Here is a 20,205-nt window from a genome sequence, read left to right on the forward strand (position 1 = left end):
GAAGACATCATTGGAAAGAAACTTAAAGAACCAAAATGTGTATTTGTAAGTTATGCTAATTTAGGAATACAGTAATACGTGTCTAGTGGAGTCATGCTTGTGGATTGTTGTACAGCCTAGCACTGTTAATTTTGCTTAAAGATGGTGCAGTTCAGATGGATAACATCAGGAGGTGCTAAGAGGCAAGGGGGTAAAATGAAGTCATAAGACACAATTGAAAAAAATTGTGGAATTCGAAAGTGAAATATTCAGGACTTACTAAAATTAAAACACAAGCCAAAATTACATTATTGATCGTTCTACTTTATTTGCCTTTGTCATAAGGACACTATACAAAACCATATTTCAACATGGAACTTCATTGGAATGTGATTTTTTTTAAATGGTGCTCACAAACATTCAATACAAAATTAAATACAATTGTTTTATAAAAGTAACAAAGCAGAAGAAAGAGATACACACTGAATATTTAGACATGCAGTGACAATATAAAAAATAGACATTTGTTTTCTTTTTCTGTACAAACATACATGGACACATATAAATATATAGAAAAAGTGTTTTTTAAAATACAAAGATCAATTTGTACAGTTACATTCCATGATAACAAAACAAGACACATAGCACAATATTCAAGTGAAGCGGTCATTTCTCACAGACACTGTACATTTGTTGTACATTGTAAAACCAGACCACATAACAGTTGGTTTCTCCCACTGGCATCTGTAAACATTACAAATAATGACAGGGAGTTAATTGGTGGATTCTCCCTCAAAATCACTAACAAACACAACAACAATTGTCTGTTTTCCTTATTTTTTATGTTTTGAGGTCATTGTGCCACTTCTGTTGCAGTGCAGTGTTTTACTCTTCAAGTCTCTCATCTCAAAATGGTGAGAAGATATTTGGTAAAACAACGAGACAGCCATTACGATAAGCACAAAGCGTTTATCACATTGATTATGTATGTTTGCACATTGAATTTTCTTTCAAAGGTGGTCAAATGACTCAGAAGAAACCTCCTTATGTATTTTACTCTCTAGGTCTGCCTGACGTCCTGCAGTAGTTTGTTTATTTCATGGACCAGCTCGCTAGCATCCATGCCTGTCTCCTGGCGGTTCTCGCCACGTTTGCCACCCTGGTAGAACACACCATCGAATTCATCTTCCTCATAGTTCTCTGGAATTTCTTCCATGGCAGGGAGCCATTTGAGGTGTGGTGGCTGTCCGTTACTGGAGGTGGAGGATGTGGGAGGGGCTGGGGATACGTGGTTGTTCCCCACAGATCCATTTCCTGGATTTAGATAGTGGGTATTGGCTGCCCATGTGGCCACACCTGGGGGGTAAGCAGGACCCTTCCCACCTGGTAACAAGCCTCTACGGCTGTCCTGGGGAACGGCGATGTTGCTATGGTTACCGGAAATGTTGCCACTGCGTCCGCTTCCTTTCTCGCCAGTTGAGGATGATGAAGTTGGGCTTGGTTCAGTGCACTCACTATATGAGTCCATATTAGGAGGTAGGAGCCGCTGGAAGACACTGTTCATTTCCGTGAGTAGTGAGCCAGCGCCTCCTGCTGGTGTACATCCTTCACTTCCTCCTCCAGCGGCAACTCTCGCTGGCCCGTCCTCCTCACTCCCAGGCTCCTTTCCAAAAGTGGAAAAACTCTTGAGTTGATCTGACTCTTCCGAGGACTGGTCATCATCAGTTTGGGGTTGCTGGGAAGACTCTTCCCCTGGGATGTACATGTTGTTGCGGTAGTCTGACGAGGACGCGGGTGAGGAGACTGGAGGCATCCAGCACTGGTCAGAGTGTCCCAGTACCCGGCATTCATCCGTGCACAGTCTCATTGCTAGAAGAAAAGAACAACAACAAGCATCAAGGGCTTGTCCAACAAATGACAAGAAAACAAATTAGCTTTAAAAACAAATGCTCACTGCAAAATAAGGAAAGGCAGATACACGAGAAGCGTCATAGTGAGTCTCCAACTTTGGTGTCATCCTTAATACATGTCAAAAATACCGAAATGGGAAAAGCGCAAATACTATTGAGAAGACACATCAGATCAACTTAGTGTTAGCCTTCGTGTTCTTTTTTCCATGAAAAGCAGAAATTATACATATATCAATAAATCGATCAATCGTCGGATCGGTCGACCTACCGACCTATCTATGTATCTATCTGTTGAATATTTGACAAGGTAGTTCTGGCTGATTTTCTTTAAGCACAGTAATTGTTGTAATGTCTTTTCCCCTCTGCAGCCCTTCATACTTCTACATCACTACAGTATGAGCAAATTGGTGCTAGATACTGGCTACGATAAAAATTTTGAGGCAGATAAGAAAACAATCGCTAGATATAGATAACGAATGATTAATTGCTAGATTTCACCCATCTGGCATTAAAGATGGCGGATAAATTCATATCTGTTCTTCCATTTATATCAACCACATCTTTCACATCTACAAGGAAGGCAGTGGTTGTCTTGCTCTGTCATATCTGGCATGATTTAATATCCAGATAAATTAAATCCATTGAAGAGAAACCAAGACGCAGCTATCAAAAAGATTCCTTCACTTTTGTTTTTGCATATTGCCATAAAAAATACAGAGGACAGAGGTTGGGGGTGGAAGCCACTTAAATTGACCGACACTGTCCATCACCCCTCCTTTTAAAAATAACAATTAAGATGGCGAATACATTACATGTACAGCAAAAAGACATTTGGAGGGGCTCTCCGGATTGCAGCGGGTGAGAAAGGGGCAGAGTGACTGAGTGAGAAAATAACATAATTCTAAAAGCAATTACTGTGAATTCTCCTCAGTTCAGACATGAAAGTGCAACACTGTCACTCAACAGAGGGGAAAAAGAGAAAGGAAAGAAAATGGAGGAAAAGGGTAGAAAAAAAACAGCACCCTGAGACGCATACCGATGAGTGACAGGCGACTCATCTCTGCTCCGGGGAGGATTTTACAGACACGACTCGGGGGGTAGATAACGCGCGTGCATACACACACATGCACGCGTGCGCACACACACACACACACACACACACACACACACACACACACACACACACACACGGAATGACACAAACAGCCCGGCACACTGTAACCTCTCTGGGTGTGATAACAAGCGTGGAAATAGGGTCTGTGTGGAAGAATGGGCAGAGTACAATGGGATTGTGTTTTCAGCGTGCTGAATGGCTGTATGGGCAGGTGTATGGACTATTAGTTGGCTCAGCCCTGACCTTGTCCATAGTGCTAAAATTTGTCAGGCGGGATGTCTACAAAATTGCTGGAAGCAGTGCAGAGGAAATAGCTCAATTCAATTCACTTCCACAATAATATTACCTGTGCCAAGGTCTGTATGTTTTCTTCTGTGGCTTTATTTGTGTACATCATCAATGGCTTCAGGTATTGATAAATTAATTTGTTTTGACGATGAGTATCATGGATAATTATTTTTCCACTTTTTTTTTTCTTTTCTCAAATCCTATTTTTCATGCTGGGCAATATATCTCTGTCACATTTTAAAATATGTGAATGAAATACATTTTGCAGGGTCAAAAGTTGTGAATTCAAACTTAGTTTCATCCACATTTGATGCTGATTACAAGTGACAGCGATTCAAATTCAATATGGAAAATTCCATCTAACGTGTTTGGATGCTATAAATCTTTGTTGCTCTCTCTGTATTTAGGGATTGATTGAAGTCTACACTCTCCTTCTGTTCTGGTCTCGTATTTGAATAACATAAAAAACAATCAAAATTATATTGAGCCCTTTACTGTACTATTTCAAAATGGCTGAAACAGTGTCACTTTTGCATTATGGAATTAATTGGAGCTGTGATTGTGTTCTAAGGTGTGAGCAGAGTGTGAGGGTATTGGAGGTGTGTGACTTAGCAAAGCCAAGCCAATTGAAGAGTTGCAACACGACAATACAATCAGAGCCGGCGTGTTACATCAAGGTAGCTTACCTGGATGAAGGCGGTGGTGCATTTCGAGATGTATCAGGTCAGAAAATCCTTCTCCCAGCAGCAGCCTGTCCACGGGGGATTCTCTCCCCATTTCACAATCACTGTCCCCCGCCTCGCTGTCCCCACGTCCACTGTCCTTTAGGCTGAACTTGTCCATGTCTTGTAATGCATACCTTAATGGAACCAGTGCAAAACGTGCAGGTTAAACACATGGACAATGTCGAGTTTTTTTTTTTTATGAAACATGTCTGCATGTAATGAGTCAAATCCATTTTTGACAAGAATTTGTGCAAACTGTTGAATCTCCAAACAATCCTGTCCCATTTCTACTTCACAAAATTTGGTCTGATTAAGAAAAATAAATAAATTGTTGGGACATTCTGACAAATTATTACTTTGGGAAGTGAATGGCGCTGGTATGTATGATGACATTTGGAATATGAAAAAAAAGAAAAACTATACAACAGGTTGTTGAACATATCGCACAGATGTAAATCAAAGACAACAAAGTGATTTGTAAAAGGTGAATAAAAATTAATTAGCGGTGTTGGGGCTGAGGGTTTACCTGTAGCTGCGAGAGTATTTGTTGCCACGGAAACTGGGTCTGGGTTGGTACTGGCCCTGATGGAGCATGGACAGAAGCTGTGAGACTTGCTGTATCCCAAAATAACAAAACAAAATAAAACAAATAAACAAAAAAAAAAAATAGGAGGAAAAATTGAAACGGGTCGGGGTGAAAATGGAATAACAGATGGGAAAAAAGATAAAGAGAGAGACAAGACAGAAGACAAAAAAATGGATGAGTATACACAAAATGAATGATGGAGTGGCTGCTGAATATGGATGACACAAAATGGACGGTGTTAAAACAAAAGGGGGACTGCTTATCGGAGAGTGAATCTGGATGAATTCGGAGACACATGACTGAGGGTTATCATGGGTTGGGACAAGGTGCAAACAAAGTAAGGACAAAGACGGCTGCAACTAGAAATACACTTGATGAGACTGTTTTTCACAATTTCGTGCAAATTCAGTGTGTGAGTGTGTGTGTGTGTGTGTGCGTGTGTGTGCGCGTGCGTGCGTGCGTGCGTGCGTGAGCGAGTGAGCGAGTGATTGAGTGAGCGTGCGAGCGTGTGTGTGTGCGCTCACACTCACCTCCACCTGTGGAGTTGTATGCGCCAGCTCCAGGGCAAAACTCTCTGGAATGTGATTGGATGAAATTGTCACTAGGCTGTTAAGGGATTGGTGACTGTGGTGAGACTGCCTGGTCCCCATCTGGGCTCGGTCCAATGGTGGTGTATCTGAAGGCGAGCGGTGATGGGATCTGATTGGTAGGGTACCGTTCACAGTGGGAACAAGGGTGATGTCTCCTTTGTGGATCTGCCGTGAGGGCTTCCTCGGGTGGTGCTGGTGGGTTGATTCAGCGACCCGACAGTTATAAGATTGCCTTGTCTCCTTCTTCTCTCTGTTGCAGTGAGCAGCAAACACTACCATGATTACCAGCAGCACGGCGCAGATGGCCCCCAGGGAGATGATGATAATCAGTGATGCATCAAGTGGAGACTCCCCTTGGTCCATCTCTTGGACGTGGTTCTCTATATTCTCATAGAGGTTTATCCTGAGAACTGCTTTGGCACTCAGGCTCTCACTTCCATGATCTCTCACCACAACAGTTATCTCAGCATGCTCATGAGGGAAGTTCTCCAGACTGGCGTTGGCGCGAATTTCACATGTTCTTGGATCAATATTGAAGAAAGCCTCTTCATTGCCACTGACGATGGAGCAAACAAGCTCAGAGTTTATCCCCATATCACGGTCCGTTGCCTTGACAACAGTTACAAGATGTCCAGCTTCAGTGAACTTTGACACTGGTACATCAGCACTAAAGTTCCACAGCTGAGGGACCACAATCACTGGGGGGTTGTCATTTTCATCTAGGATGTTGAGAACAATGGTGGCATTGCTGAACAGCGGTGGCGTTCCAGCATCTTTGGCCTGCACAATAAAGGAGATGCGGCTCACATCCTCCCTGTCGAATGTACGCAGGGCATAGATTGCACCGTTAGAAGGGTCGATGGTGACATATGTGGAAATGGAGTTCCCATGAATTGAGCTCTCCAGGATGGAGTAGATCACTTGTCCGTTGACGTCCAGATCTGGATCTGTTGCCAGGATGGAGGTCAAATATGCCCCTGGAGCATTGTTCTCTGCTTTAAAGATCTCAATCTGCCCCTTCTCAAAATGCGGTGGGTTGTCATTTTCATCGGTTACATGCACAGTGAAGTGTTTGACTGTGGAGAGGCTTGGAGTCCCTCGGTCCTCTGCCATCACCGTCAGACTGAACTCTGACCTCTTCTCTCGGTCCAGAGACACATTAGTCAGAATCATGTAGTTGTTTTCGTATGTTTTCTGGAGTTTGAAATAACCTTGACCATGAAGCTTACACTCCACCTCTCCATTAAGACCAGCGTCTAGGTCCTCCACCCTCACTAAAGCCACAAATGTGTCCAGTGGAGCGGCTTCTGATATATAAGCTGCATCTCCGTTGCCCTGTGAGGACATGATATTAATGCTAATGTCTGGTTTATTGTCGTTGACGTCAACCACCTTGACCAGGATCTTGCAGTGGGCTGGCATGGAGTTTGGACCCATATCCTGTGCTTGCACATCAATATCATAGGAATTAGTAGTTTCATAGTCTACACGAGCAATGAGGGTCAGGTGACCACTATCAGGGTTGATTTTGAACGTCTCCATGATTTTGGGGGACACGTGACTGCTGAATGAATAGACTATTTTGGCGTTTGTCCCATCATCAGCGTCAGTGGCATTCAAATCAATTAACAGTGTTCCAACAGGTGCATTTTCAGGAAGATTGATCACGTATGAGGACTTGTCAAAGATCGGGCTGTTGTCATTTGAATCTGCGACATTGATCTTAAGCAGGGTGGTTCCTGTTCTGGATAGAACACCCCTATCAAAAGCCGTGTACTGAAGTTCATAACTGGAGCGTACCTCCCGATCCAGTTCTCGGAGTACCACCAGCTCAGCATATTTTGCCCCATCGGTTCTGGACTGTACTTCAATATTAAAAAAATGGTTGGGCTCTAAGGCATAGCTGTACAGGGAGTTTTCGCCCACGTCTGGATCCGTGGCGCTGTCCAGGGGGATGCGCGCTCCGACAGACGCGCTCTCGGATATTTCAATCGGGATTATGGCGCGGGCAAACTGTGGCGCGTTGTCGTTGATGTCCAAAACTTCCACCTCCACGTGAAACAGTTGCAGATGTTCCGTAGGCAACGTGAGCACGTCGAATTGGATCGAGCAGTTGAGATTCTTTTCACAAAGTTTTTCTCTATCAATTCTGGATTTGATGCTTATTTCTCCGTCCTGATCGCGCACAGTGAGAAACGAGGAACTCCCTCTTTGCATTGCTCGGAAGCGCGGCGACACTGAGCTTGGAAGTTTAGCCAGAACATCCGCGACATCATCTTTTAAACGAGCAATAACTGTGCCAACCTTCTGTTCCTCGTAAATCTGATATCGTAGTGTCTTACCAGATGCGTGAAGCGTTAACAGCACTAAAACGATGAAGAAACCCCACATTCTCAGTTGAAAAAGTCCCGTCATTATGTCCTTTTGTGGTTGAAACCAAGCAGGAAAAAGCTCCAAATTGTTGCAGAGGTCACTTCCAGATTTAATTTAGGCAACTGGGTGTGGTGGTCCCCGTTGCATTGCTCCTCGATCTTCACTGCAAGAATGCATTCACATGCAATATTGTCTGAGTTGCAGCAATTTAAATTAAAAATACCCCTAGTGCGCTGGCATGCAAATCTGTTGCGCGCATCGGGTTCGCATAACAGCCTTGTGGTGTTGGAGTGTGCGCGACTCCTCTCGATCTCCCCTCCCTGCTTGCCTCTCGCACTCTCCAACTCTCCTACTCTCTCTCTCTGTCTTTCTGTCTCTCTCTCTCTCTCTGTCTCTCTCTCTCTCTTTTTTTCTCTCTGTCTCTCTCTCTCTCTCTCTCTCTCTCTCTCTCTCTCCCTCTCAATCTCTCTCAATCTCTCTTTTTTCCTGTTTGTGGCGTTTTTGCACTGAGACTCAATAATCCGCCTCAACTAGTGCTACATTCTAGGGGCCACACAAACTGGGGAAGGAGGTGCATGAGGGGATAGAAAAAAATAAGGGAGAAAACTCCTCCTTGAAGGGCCAGTAAACCCCCCCATTGACAAGCAATAAACTAAACCTGTCGAAAAAAGAACATCCATTCACACTTCTCATGTGCACTGACGTTTTCACTATACTATAAAACCACAGGAAGATCTGGAATTCCCGCCTTGGGTTTGTTCCCTTAAATTTCTAAACTCTACAGAGGCACAAGTTTATAGTTTCAGTTCTCAAAGGAAAATTTCTAAACATGGTCAACTTAATCATTACCAAAAGCATTAGTCATATTGGCACAGAACCTTTATGAGCAGCTGTCGTCTAACTCCAGCATAAAATGCGCAAGAAGTTCTGGAAGTCTTTGTTGAGAGGGTTTAGAGCACATTATACTTTTTTCACATAACCTGTGCTTGTGTGAAAAAAGAAGCCTGTTAAGCTGCGTAGCGAATCGTATTAAAGTGGCGTCTAATGGATACATTTAAATATTGGGTCATGCTGTGGAACACTTCAAGTCTCGTGCAAAAACCTTTTCATTATCACTACAAACTCGCCTAAAGGATGGAAGTTTGATGATGGATAACCTCAACACAACACAAAAAAAGAAAGAAAGAAGAAAAAAAAACATTATCATTTAGGGTTGTTTTGCCCCATTGTCAAATTCATGTAAATGTGCCTGCATGCTCTTAAAACGGAGATGGTGTGAGAGAGCTTTAACGAATATGCGCAACGGGCAGCGTGCATTCTGGAGACCATCTGGTGCGGTTTGTTTGGCACCAGAACGTAGTGATTATAGCCGACTAAACAAGACTTCAGCGGAGCCCCGAACCATAACCCCAGACCCATTTTTCTTAGATTCATGTTTGCGGAGCTTCAAAGGTACATTAAGAGTAAGATAATTTGGACTTTAGTTGACCATAAGTGACTGAAAACCTCTTATTCAAACAAAAGAACAGCGCTGGCACTTACAATTGTTGTACAGGATCAAGCATAAAACAAAAATTGCTGTCAGAAAAAAGCAGAAATTGCAATACTTAAACATATTTTCCTGTTTTGCTTTTTCAAGGTTGGTTATGATTTTGGCCTGAAGCGCAATAGTTTAGTAGGCAGGTATCACAATGAGATACCAATCGGCAGAAAATAAAATAATTTTCGTTAAACTCTGAATGTCTATTCATTGCCAAAGTCTGTCTGCATAACATTAGCATTCATTCCCCTTTATGCACACGATTCAGCATAGTGCGCTTGGTATTTAAACAGCTTTGATGCAGGCGCCTAACATTTCCATGGCTCAAAATGTTCACAATGCAGTAATGCAATTACTTCTTGCAACCCAGAGAAACTAATCACATTTGGGGAACAAAGTCAGCCCTTGGTTTTAAATGAAAGAAGAAGAGGGCAAAAGAAAGACATAGTTAGCGGGGGAAGGGGTCTTAAACAGTGTGCAGAATAAAACAATTAATGTATAGAGAGGCGCATCATCTAAGTAAAAAAACAGATGGAGGCTTAATACGTTTAGGCACGCTGCATAACCAGAGGAGCTGAACAAACGCAACCCATTTGATGCTTTGGAACAATAATTGGGTTAAACATATTCATTTTCTGCAGCAGGTGCAGGGATCTTACACAAAGTGCATTTTGGGAACTTAAGTTCATTTTGGGAGGAAAATTACTTGGATATACGTATGTTCAAGTACACACAAACAGCAAGTGTTGTCAAATGCCAATCTGTATTCCCCACCCAGCAGTCATAACTGTTGCTAACACTATGGTGATCTTCGTATTGGACTGGCCCCCTAAAACTCAGACCCTGCACCCCAGTCCGGATTTTATTCAAGAAGAATGCTCGTGTCCGCGTATTTGTGCGTGTTGCTGGTGCTTTCCTTGTAAAGGCACGCGAGCATCTGTCGCCTCGTCTGCCCACTCATTGTCTCATATTCAATTAGCAGCGATCTTGCGGGTTCCTTTTTCAAATGGGCGGGGTAGCCGCAGAGACATTGTGAGTTTGCTTTCACTTGCGTTGAAGAGAGAAATTGGTAGCCCCCAACCCAGAAGCCACCCCCCACACCCACCTCCCCAACACACACACACACATTGCAGTAATTGTTATTCATCAGAGCATGGTGCCTTTCCCCCTCATCTTCACTTTCATTGGGGGTCCATAAAGCTTTATTGCTTTATGTCTCGTTGGCCACCATTGTGAGTGTATGTGCTTTCAGACGTGACAAAGTGCACAACCTTGTTCTTGTTCACAGTGCACAGTGTGAGCGCAACATATTGCAAGCGATGTCAACAGTTGGCTGACAAATTTATAGCCCAGGCAGAACTACGAGGCAAAGAAAGAATGGGTCTGATCACCTTTGAAGTGGGCCACATTACTGTATGTGCTCTACTTGTCCCTTAGCACAGCCCGTCTGCATCCAAAGAAAAGTACTAGCTTATTGCTTTTTGACAGACTTTACTGGCTATGCTAGTTTGAGAGCTATATAAAATATTCATGTTTTTTCTCTGCAACGCCAGAGAAAAACATGCTTTTACTTCTGTTATGGAAATACCATACCACTTAAATTATTGAATTGTGTTCAATTGATTTCTGTCCCGTTGTATTATATTTTATTCTATTCTATTGGGCTGGCTGATGAAGACTGGAACTTTTGGTCCAAGTGGCTGAAAATGACAATTAACTGTGGGATAGATCCAGTTTGCAGTGGTATAGTTGACTGGCTACAGTACAAAAGTTACAAATGAAAAGTTTAATCATAAAATAACTGGTTGATTCTTTGATCCAGACATTTTTATGGGGTTGGATTAAGGCTTTCTTGTTTTGCAGAATTTTTTTTTAATGTTATAACCTTACAAACTCATCTTAACATCATAGAAATCGGCGTCAAGTGGGATCTACAAAACATTTATCTGATTCTTACACATTTTAATTTTATTTATTTACTTCAGGAAATTATGCTATCAATAGAAAATATACATCAATTAGTAGGCATTTCATAACCCTCAGCTCAATATCCAGGAGTCACCCTGACTGAATGGTATAAATAGTTGTTAGTCACTTGAAAGCAAAAAATACAGCCACATCACAAGTTGTTATGCTTTGAATATGCGCCTGCCTTCTTCTGTGTAACTTATCTTGTCAACGGGAGTGACCTTGTGTTTGTGTGTGATTGGCATGTTGTTAGTTTATTGGGAACGGCGTCATTCTGGTGACTGACAGCTAATTTGTGACACAGAGATTTGTGTTTTAGAAAAGGAAGTAACATAGTGATGTGCTTCATCCAAACACATTTATAAGTCCATCGAGTGTCATTTCTTTGATGTAGCTAGTGTCAAGCCGATAATGAAGACTGCCCGAATTTTTAAAGGCAGCTATCATCTGAAAGATGTTTGTTTTAGATTCCAAAACATTTCATGTGAATGGCATAAGCTGTTATGTGTGAGTCTAATTTGAGACGACATGCAAATCACTTTTGACTGATGCTTTCAAAAAGCTGCATATTTTTCTGCTCTGTGGTTTTGATGACAAACTTGTGATGCAGTTGTCTGTGTTTCCATAGACCCGAAGGGGAAAAAAATCAAACATTTTGGTATGTTAGTTCCTCTACTTCTTGTTTGAAGTCGGAAACGTTAACAGTGCATTACAGAAGTCTAACAAATAGCAACAGAAGTCACACACATGGTAGCTTAACTCAAACCAGAAATTGTTAGCATTCTTGCCGTGCGCACACACACACACACACACACACACACACACACACACACACACACACACACACACACACACACACACACACACACACACACACACACACACACACACACACACACACACACACACAAGAAAAACAAGCTCCAGAGACTTGCTGGCAGGCACCAGACTGATGGGTGTGTGTTCATGGAGAAAGAAACAGGGCAAAGTAGAAGTCTTATTTTGTCTTGGTGACAGAAAGCACTCTTTGTTTCCCCTCAGCTCAAATCCAACAACCTGGATTGATTAGAGGTAAGAACATGAGCTGTAATAACGCAGCTCAATAACTTCAGTGTTTCAAGACCACCCGTTCACTATGTGTGTTTAAGTGTGCACGGCAGTGTTTGTGTACGTCTGGAAGCATGAAGCAACGCTCTGGAACGGGTAAGACCCTCACAGGAATGTTACAATACATGTTTTAAGTGTCTGCCAGTGACCCACATCTCGGGGTGCACAGAATTTATGATTCTTGGGGTTCTGTGAGATGGCAGCTGTGGAATGGAGAAGATGATGTGGGTGCATGGTAAGCAAGAGTGGAGTGACCAAGAGAAAGCAGAATATGTGAAAAGATAGAAGAAAGGGGCTTGACCAAAGCCTAAATAAAACAAAGAGTGGTGAAGAGGAAAGGAGGAGAAATGAGGTGCCAAGGAGTTTAGAGGTTTGCCAAAAAGAGAGGGTAAGATTAAAATGCAGTGGTTGTAAAAGTGAGCAATTAAAAAGGAGGTAAACAAAGTGCACGTTTAAAGTATGAGGGGAAAAATAAGGATATTGCTATTTGTTGGTGACGCACGGGGCAAAGACTTTGATTGTGCAGCCTATGCTCGCTCAGACACTCATGATAAAAACTCTTTGACTCCAATTCACAAACTCGGTTTCTCACCATTGTTTATTAAAATCATCTCCAGACTGATTTATGACAACCTTGAGCGGTGATCGCCTGCTTGCAGTATCCATTAGCTGGAAAAAAAATAAATAAAAAATCCAGAATATTTGAGCAGAAAATATCATTGAAAAAGGGTTTAGAGAGGCTGGCTGACATAGAGGATATAGATAATCAAATCATGTCTACTGACACTTTTGCAAATGTGGTGTTACAGCAAGATTAACAAATTGACCATGTTGCTTTTGAGTATTTCTACATTGAGGAGGATTCTTCTGCTGAGGAATGCTTAGCATGGTGCTTCAAGTTTAAGCAGGGGATTTGGGACTGAATCCAAACAGTGAGCAGCAAATGTCGTGTCGGCTCAGCATGCAGTAAGCTGCAGAAGTAGGGGAGGCAAGACGGGGGAGGAAAGCGGAGCTCTTGTCAATTCTTGGCCAATAACAGACAACTGGACATGGGAAAGTGGAAGAGTTAAGAGTAGGAAACAAATGGATATGGAAATTTTGGTGATTTCATCTTTGGATAGCGTACTGATAATTGATTATATTTTTATCTTATTATATTAGGATTATTTTTGTTATTTATATTTTGATTGGTTTCAGTGGATGATTTCGTTTAATAAAAGCAATGCCAATACATACAGTATATATACATATGTACATACATACAGCGCATTCGAGACTACGGAAATCCTTCATCATAGTTGCCATCATTTTGTTTTGCAAATGTGTACAGGTTTCATGCTATGAAGAGAGAAATAAAATGTTTCATTTTGTCAAAGCAGAATACAAATGTGAGTTCTCCCAGCATGCGAGCAATCATAAATGTAATGTACGTTGCTGCTGCAAATCATCTGATGAGAACTGACAAGTCAACATCACCCTTTCTCTTTTATTGAAGCCTCTTCTCAGCTAACAAGGTATAAATCAGACCAAACATTACACTGTACCCGACAGAGGGCAAATGTAAACTGACGCTCATTATTTTAATTCTTGCAAACTCCAATAGTTACAAAATGGAAAAACAGACTCCTAGTGGCCTCTTCTGTGGAAGCAGAGAAACAGAGTTAGGTAAACCTAACCATATAAAACAAATATTGAGGCTGTACCTAACTGCATGCCTACCTAACTATGCCCTCTTTTTTCATCCTTTTGAATGGTGTTAAACAGGCATCCATCATTAATAACCAAATTAATTCCTCCGTGCAACACATCAACATCAACACCAGCATTCATGCTTGATTGCTTTAATATACAGCAACATTGCACGTCTCTCTCCCACACATTCTGTCACTCTTCAGTAAGCACATGACGCAGCCACTGAAGCATAGTGGCTTCCATTTGGATTCAAAACGAGACAGGACATGGTGTTCCACCCTGCTAATCAAAAATCATCATTACAACTTCTCACCTGCGTGCAAAAGCGACAAATGTGTTTAATGATTTAGTCTGCTTTAGTCTGAAGAGAGGCATAGCTCATAACATTGAAAAACTGTAAAAAAAGATATCAGGGATCCACAGTTGACTGCAATGTGGTCTATACAAAATGTGCAGAATGTTTTTCAAATGGATGTTAAAATTTGTAAGACCGATCAATACATTATGAGCTCTATTCTCATGTAGAGACATCTTGATTGTACTTTTAGCATGTTTGAGTATTTGGCAGATTGTGTTGCCCCATGCCTGGTTCTGGCGGACTGTGAGTGTTTTCTCTTACACGCCTTTGAGTACACAATTGAGTCCATTAATGCTTCTGCCATGTTGACCATACCAAGTAGATCATGCATAATCGCAGCAATCTGTGCATGAGTAGTGCACTGTCACTGCTGTAGCCATGGTGTAGCATTAGACAGTGTGAACGGGTCAACAGAATGTGCTGGTGATAACCGCTGGCAACTTAAATATGTATGAGGAGTCAAGTATCTGTCTGCCTGTGGCCCTATCAAATTCACCGAAATTACACTAGATTAGCTGCGCCAGTATTTAAACGTGGGCCGAGCATATGTAACCTTAGACCAACTTGCTGACAACATATTTTCACTCTATTTGTATGTCCACCCTTGCTGTGCCAGAGCGCCCAGCTTGGTGGAGACTGGTCTGCCAAATTGACAAATACAGAAAGCGGGTTTTGTGCAAAAACATTGCATTTTGCTATATTTAGGAAAATCAATCATACTTTAGGGTCTGTGTACCTTCCGTTCATTCTATTTTTGATTTTGAAGCGCAAATCTGAAAACGAGAAATGGGCATTGTTGGCTTTTCAATCAATAGCTGTTTTAAAAAAAATCCATGAAAATACAGACATGAAATTGGATTTTGTGTCGTTTTCCTATTGTGATTTTTTTTGTATTCCCAGATAAACTCAAAGAACAAATATTAGATTAAACATTAAATCAGATAATAAAAAATGATATATACCCAGTTCTTTGTGATGACAGTGCAGTCATTGATGGAATAGACCCAACTCCTATGGCATTTAGGAAGGAAACTGCCTTTGTTATAGCTTGTCTTATTGATGTATGTGAGCTATACTGTCTTCCTTACACTTTTGCTGACTTCAGTCTCTTCTCTTTCTTGTTTGTAGCAGAAATCCTAAAAAAAAAAAAACTTTTTTGTCTCATTTTATCATTTCATTTGGGTTCTGCTTTTTTCCTTTTCCCCCCCACACGTGCTGCCAATTCTCCTGTGCTGCCAATTCTCGTGTGTGTTCCACTGAAGAGGTGAGCGTGGGTTTCACAACTTTGTGTGTGTGTGTGTGTGCGTATGTGTGTCTATCACTTTCCAATTAGCTTGTGTACCAGCCTCTGGCTGTGCAGCAGATAAGATGGAGCAGATACTACCAAGCAACTGTTATCTCTGTTTCCTGCTGTCACACATGAACCAACATACACCTTCATAAGATGCAGGCGTGTGAGCACACGCTTACTACTGGCGCACTAGCTCCTAGCACAGATGCATTGGCGAGATAGCTGCAGTAGCTAAGAAGGGCTGGACAAGTGTTATAATGAATGCATAAGGGACTGTCACACATTGTCAACTTGGCGTGCCTTAAGTTAGCATGGCTTCGAGTGCTTGCCAGCCACTATTTTGAAATTGTGCATGCTTCCACAAATAAGTGGCACGAGAATGCACTGAAAATGTTTGAGCGTGTTTGCTGGTGGCAGCGTGGTGGGCTATGTGTTGACCCTGTGACCTGCCCAGACTGTTGAATAATAAAAGGCTATTCAGACACTCAACAGGGTGACAGCGTGAAAGGAGCAGCCATGGAGGCAGGGGGGGTGCGAAGGAAAAAGGATGGTGGGGGAGGAGGTTGTATTAGCGGTGCAAGAAAGAGTGTGTATGTGTCTGGGAGGGTCTTTGTGGGAGGTAAGAAAGTCATTATTTCTCCTTCTCCTTGCTCTCATTACTCCAATATTCTTTGGCTTACTGCAATTTCTGTTTTCCATAACTCCATACTCATCACTTGACTTGATCCGTTTCTTTGCAACTCGATCTACATTTCTTTTTCATGACCCTTTTTATTTTATCATCATTATCCGATTCTTTCCTTTGCCCTCTTGTAGCATCTGTTTCCCACCTCCTTACGTGTAATCGACTCATGCCTAACACTTTTGCTTTTCACTTTCTCTTCCACTTTCCTTATTTTGACTCATCTTGGTGGCGTGTGCCCCTCCTTACTCCGCACCTTCCTCCTCTCTCAACTTCTTCCTCTCTGTCTCATTAGTGATGCTGTCTACTTAGGAGGTGATTAGCCTGTTTCAGCTCTATAATTGCAACACGGAATGTTACCTAAATGGAACCTCTGATTTGTGTGCATCTGTGCTCTAATATATGATATATATTATAAACTGTATGTGCGTTCGAAGATTGCTATGGTTAATAGCTAAACAAAGACTCAACATCTGTGTTTCAATATAAAGTGCTTGCAACCATCTGCTGCTTCTGATAGATGGAATTTCACAAAAATGAAAATGGATTTCAGTAAAGGAAATGATTGAACTAAGCAGGAGGCAAAGGGAGGGGGGGCAAACCAAAACAGCAGAGAAAAGGGCAAGATTAATAGCCTAATTTTGTATTTTTATTTTTACAATGTGTGATTTATCATCATGTTTCATATCGGGTCTTTGAGTTCTTCAAAATTTCTGAGGAGGTATTTGTGGAAATGTTCTTCAGGGGAAAGAAGGACAGTGGTGGGTGTTGAAAAGAATTTAATTGATCTGCCATTCCTCTTGAATAAAATAATCTTTTGCTTTTCCTTTTCTCAACTGAATATACCACGGGTGCCGGGAATACTCATTTCCTCATCGTTAATTCCCATCACTGTTTCTAATTATCTCTCATCTCCACCAAATATTCAATGTGAGCTTCGATCAAAACATATTCCACAAACAGTGACAGTATTCTAGTATTAGAATGCTCAGTAGCAATAAGACCTATTCTGACTACTAGTGTGTAACAGAGAGTGGGACCTATGTTGCAGGGCATTTGTTTAATATTTGCTTGCTCATTCATCAATAAAGGTGGGCCATAGAGGTCATGCCCACCCAGTAAGATAGTTATAACCCCTTCACTTGAGGCACAAATCTGTCAATTCTAGGGGTGTAACGATGCATTTTTTCTTTTTTTTTACCGATACTGTACATATCAAAAGCCAAACGATCAGACACAAAGCAATGTATTGCTTTTATGGAATGATGCAATTTGACACGATAAAGGCAATTGTAATACAATATTTCAATATAGTAACAATGGCTTTTTTGTGAATAAATCTTGACTATCCTCACAAGGCTGCTGGAACCAATCCCAGCTGTTACTTGGTGGTAGGCGAGAAACACCCAAAACTGGTCGCCAGGCATTCGCAGGGCACATACTAGAGACGAACAAGCATTCAAACCCACAATCATACCCGCAGACAATTTGGAGTGATCCATCGGCCTACCATGCATGTTTTTGGAATGCGGGAGGAGTACGCGAAGAAAACCCACGCAAGCACGGAGAGAACATGTAAACTCCACACAGGCCGGAGCCAGAATCAAACCCTGCAACTCTGAACTGTGAGGTAGACGTGCTTACCGGGGTACCACTGTTGCCCTACCTCAGTTTTGTTCTGCCAGCTGACCTGCGTGAGGGAGGATCTTTGCTTCCTGAGTCTCAACTCTTCTCACTCACAATTCACGTTTAATTGCGAGCTGATTGGTGCCCGTAAATTAAGCTGCTGAGACAGTGGCCCAAACACAAGACTGTGTAGTATGATCTAGTCTACCTTGCTGCCATGACCTATGTTGTGGAGCGGCATGGCTCAGTGGTGGAGTGGTCATTTCCTAACCCAGAGTTTGGGATTTGATCCCCAGTCATTCTTTACTATACAAGTAATTTGCTATTTATGTTACGTGCTTCAACTCTTGAGCACCGACCGGATATGACGCGGACGAGTGAAAAAGAAAATGAATCGATTAAATATGACATTCAAACTTGAATTAAGAAATATAATGGATTTTGCGAAGACAATGATTTTGTTAATTATATTGATTACTTGTGAACATGATGTGTCAATGAGTAGCTTCACATATGTTGCATTTCTTTTTTTTATTATTTACTGTACGTATAAGTCAACGTCAAGATGTTTTTGAAAGCTGTTTCAATTGTAACAGTCTTTGCAGGGCTGCACACGCATGGGCAATCTTACACGATGTCATCAATTAGGCCTACTCTCACCTCCAGGTTGAAAAGCCAAGGGCCAGTGAGAGAGGAATAGCTCATGTTTTGGCATCTGATGATATCGGGTCTGACTGAAATAGGGCATGAGGCTCACCCTACTGTGTAGTCATACACATCAGGAGACACACATACACGTTCATTCTTGTAGGTAGGCTGAAAGCTAGTTTACTTGTCTGACTCAGACATCCCTTCACTCTTAAGAACAGAGAAAGTGAAATTCTTCAATCAAGTGGTGCCACTTATTTTGTTTTGTTTCCACTTACATCGGTGAATTAAGTGTTAAATAATTGTCTTCATTCATTATCATTATCAAGCTTACCCATTGGGGCCAGGCAATGGATAAGGGTTAGAAGAATACCCAAGAATAACTTTGTTGCGATTGTTTTCTGGTATACAGTATAACAGCAAAAGTTTGACGAGCCTCAATTTGCCTAAAAAAACCCACAAGTGAGAACACTGCTGCCTCCTTCTGAAAAATAATACATTCAGTTATTTTAAAAATCTTGCACCAGATTTCAGGTCTTCACTTGTGTGATTTTGCATGGTATGTGTGGAATCAGTCCTATCTTACAATAAGAAACTGGATGTCATCTTAATCATGCTTTTCATCCATTTGGTTTTCCTCAAATCATCCAATTCTCTCCTTACAATAGTGCGAGTCTCCGGTTCGTATCTCGAAAAGTTCGTAAGTATAGGCGTTTGTAAGTAGAGGTACCACTGTACTGTATTTTGAGAGAAATAACGTGTTGGACTGTGATCATAGAATCTCTGCAATGTCGAAGATACATGTATTTCACATGTTGCATGAACATATCAAACTTGCAATGATTTGCAACATTAGATTTAGGAAAGTTGTGACTGCCATTTAAATTCCATCAATAAAAAGAAATGAAGATTATCAGGGAGAGGATGGTGACATCAGCAATGACACTGTAACTTATAAAATTGTATGATTACAGAATGATAACTCTGTTGTCATGACAACACATCTGCTGTTGGAGAATGACTGATGAAGATAAAGCTGCTTTGCCCAACACTCCATCAAGTGTGTTCCCATTGTGTTCCAATCACCGGCTCTTCTCATTACTCTTCATTGAGCCAATGGGTTTGATGGTGGGAGGCGGAAAAAACACCTCCTTCTGCTGTCCTGGCTTTTCAATGCCTCCCCAAGACAGCAATCAATTTCATCAACTGGTCCCTGCTCAGTGACTGGATGTTCAGCCTCTGATGCAGCACACCCACATAAAAAAACTCTCTGACACCTCTTTAGCTGTCTTTTGTCAGTTCTTCATTACCCATGCCATATGGCAAGTGAGAAGGATCCAGTTTAAGGTTGTGTGGGTGGGGGTAAGCTGTGGGGTCAGAGGGGGGTTATAGGAGACTGACCCACTGACAAAGACTCCCCACTCCATCAGTGATGTCCATGAATACATGGGGACAAGCCATCTCAATGGGGGACCAGAATCTATGGAGAAGTCATCTCCTGAGGGATGAACGAGGGGAAGAAGAGGGGTTGTGGTGTCTGAATGAAGGGGCATTAGTAATATTAATGTTTGTGGGGCTTAAAAGAGAAGCAAAGAATGTTAGAAAACAAGGGGTTACTAGAGATATAGACGATTGGTGGTGTAGCTGTGATTAGTTGGAAAGGAGGAGAGAAATGATGAATAAGAAAAAATCAATTCTAAGCTAAAATCCAAGTGAAGCTTGGCGCTT

The 20,205-nt window shown here is 41.8% G+C and overlaps 1 protein-coding gene across 2 annotated transcripts; it reads right to left on the reverse strand.

The window, feature by feature from the left end:
• Positions 1-282: 282 nt before the first annotated feature.
• pcdh18a (protocadherin 18a) lies at positions 283-7,922 on the reverse strand. Of its 2 annotated transcripts, none has more exons than XM_037255556.1 (4): positions 5,133-7,922; positions 4,543-4,598; positions 3,978-4,150; positions 283-1,848 (listed from the first exon to the last, which is right to left on the reverse strand). In XM_037255556.1, the coding sequence occupies exons 1-4, from the start codon at positions 7,605-7,607 to the stop codon at positions 1,040-1,042; spliced, it is 3,513 nt and encodes a 1,170-aa protein (XP_037111451.1). In that variant the 5' UTR covers positions 7,608-7,922; the 3' UTR covers positions 283-1,039. The 2 variants fall into 2 exon arrangements, with proteins under 2 accessions (XP_037111451.1, XP_037111440.1); XM_037255545.1 differs by having other exon boundaries at positions 4,543-4,631.
• Between the last annotated feature and the right edge of the window lie 12,283 nt (positions 7,923-20,205).

This window comes from Syngnathus acus, chromosome 1 (assembly GCF_901709675.1).
Source record: "Syngnathus acus chromosome 1, fSynAcu1.2, whole genome shotgun sequence".
NCBI classification, from domain to species: Eukaryota; Metazoa; Chordata; class Actinopteri; order Syngnathiformes; family Syngnathidae; genus Syngnathus; species Syngnathus acus.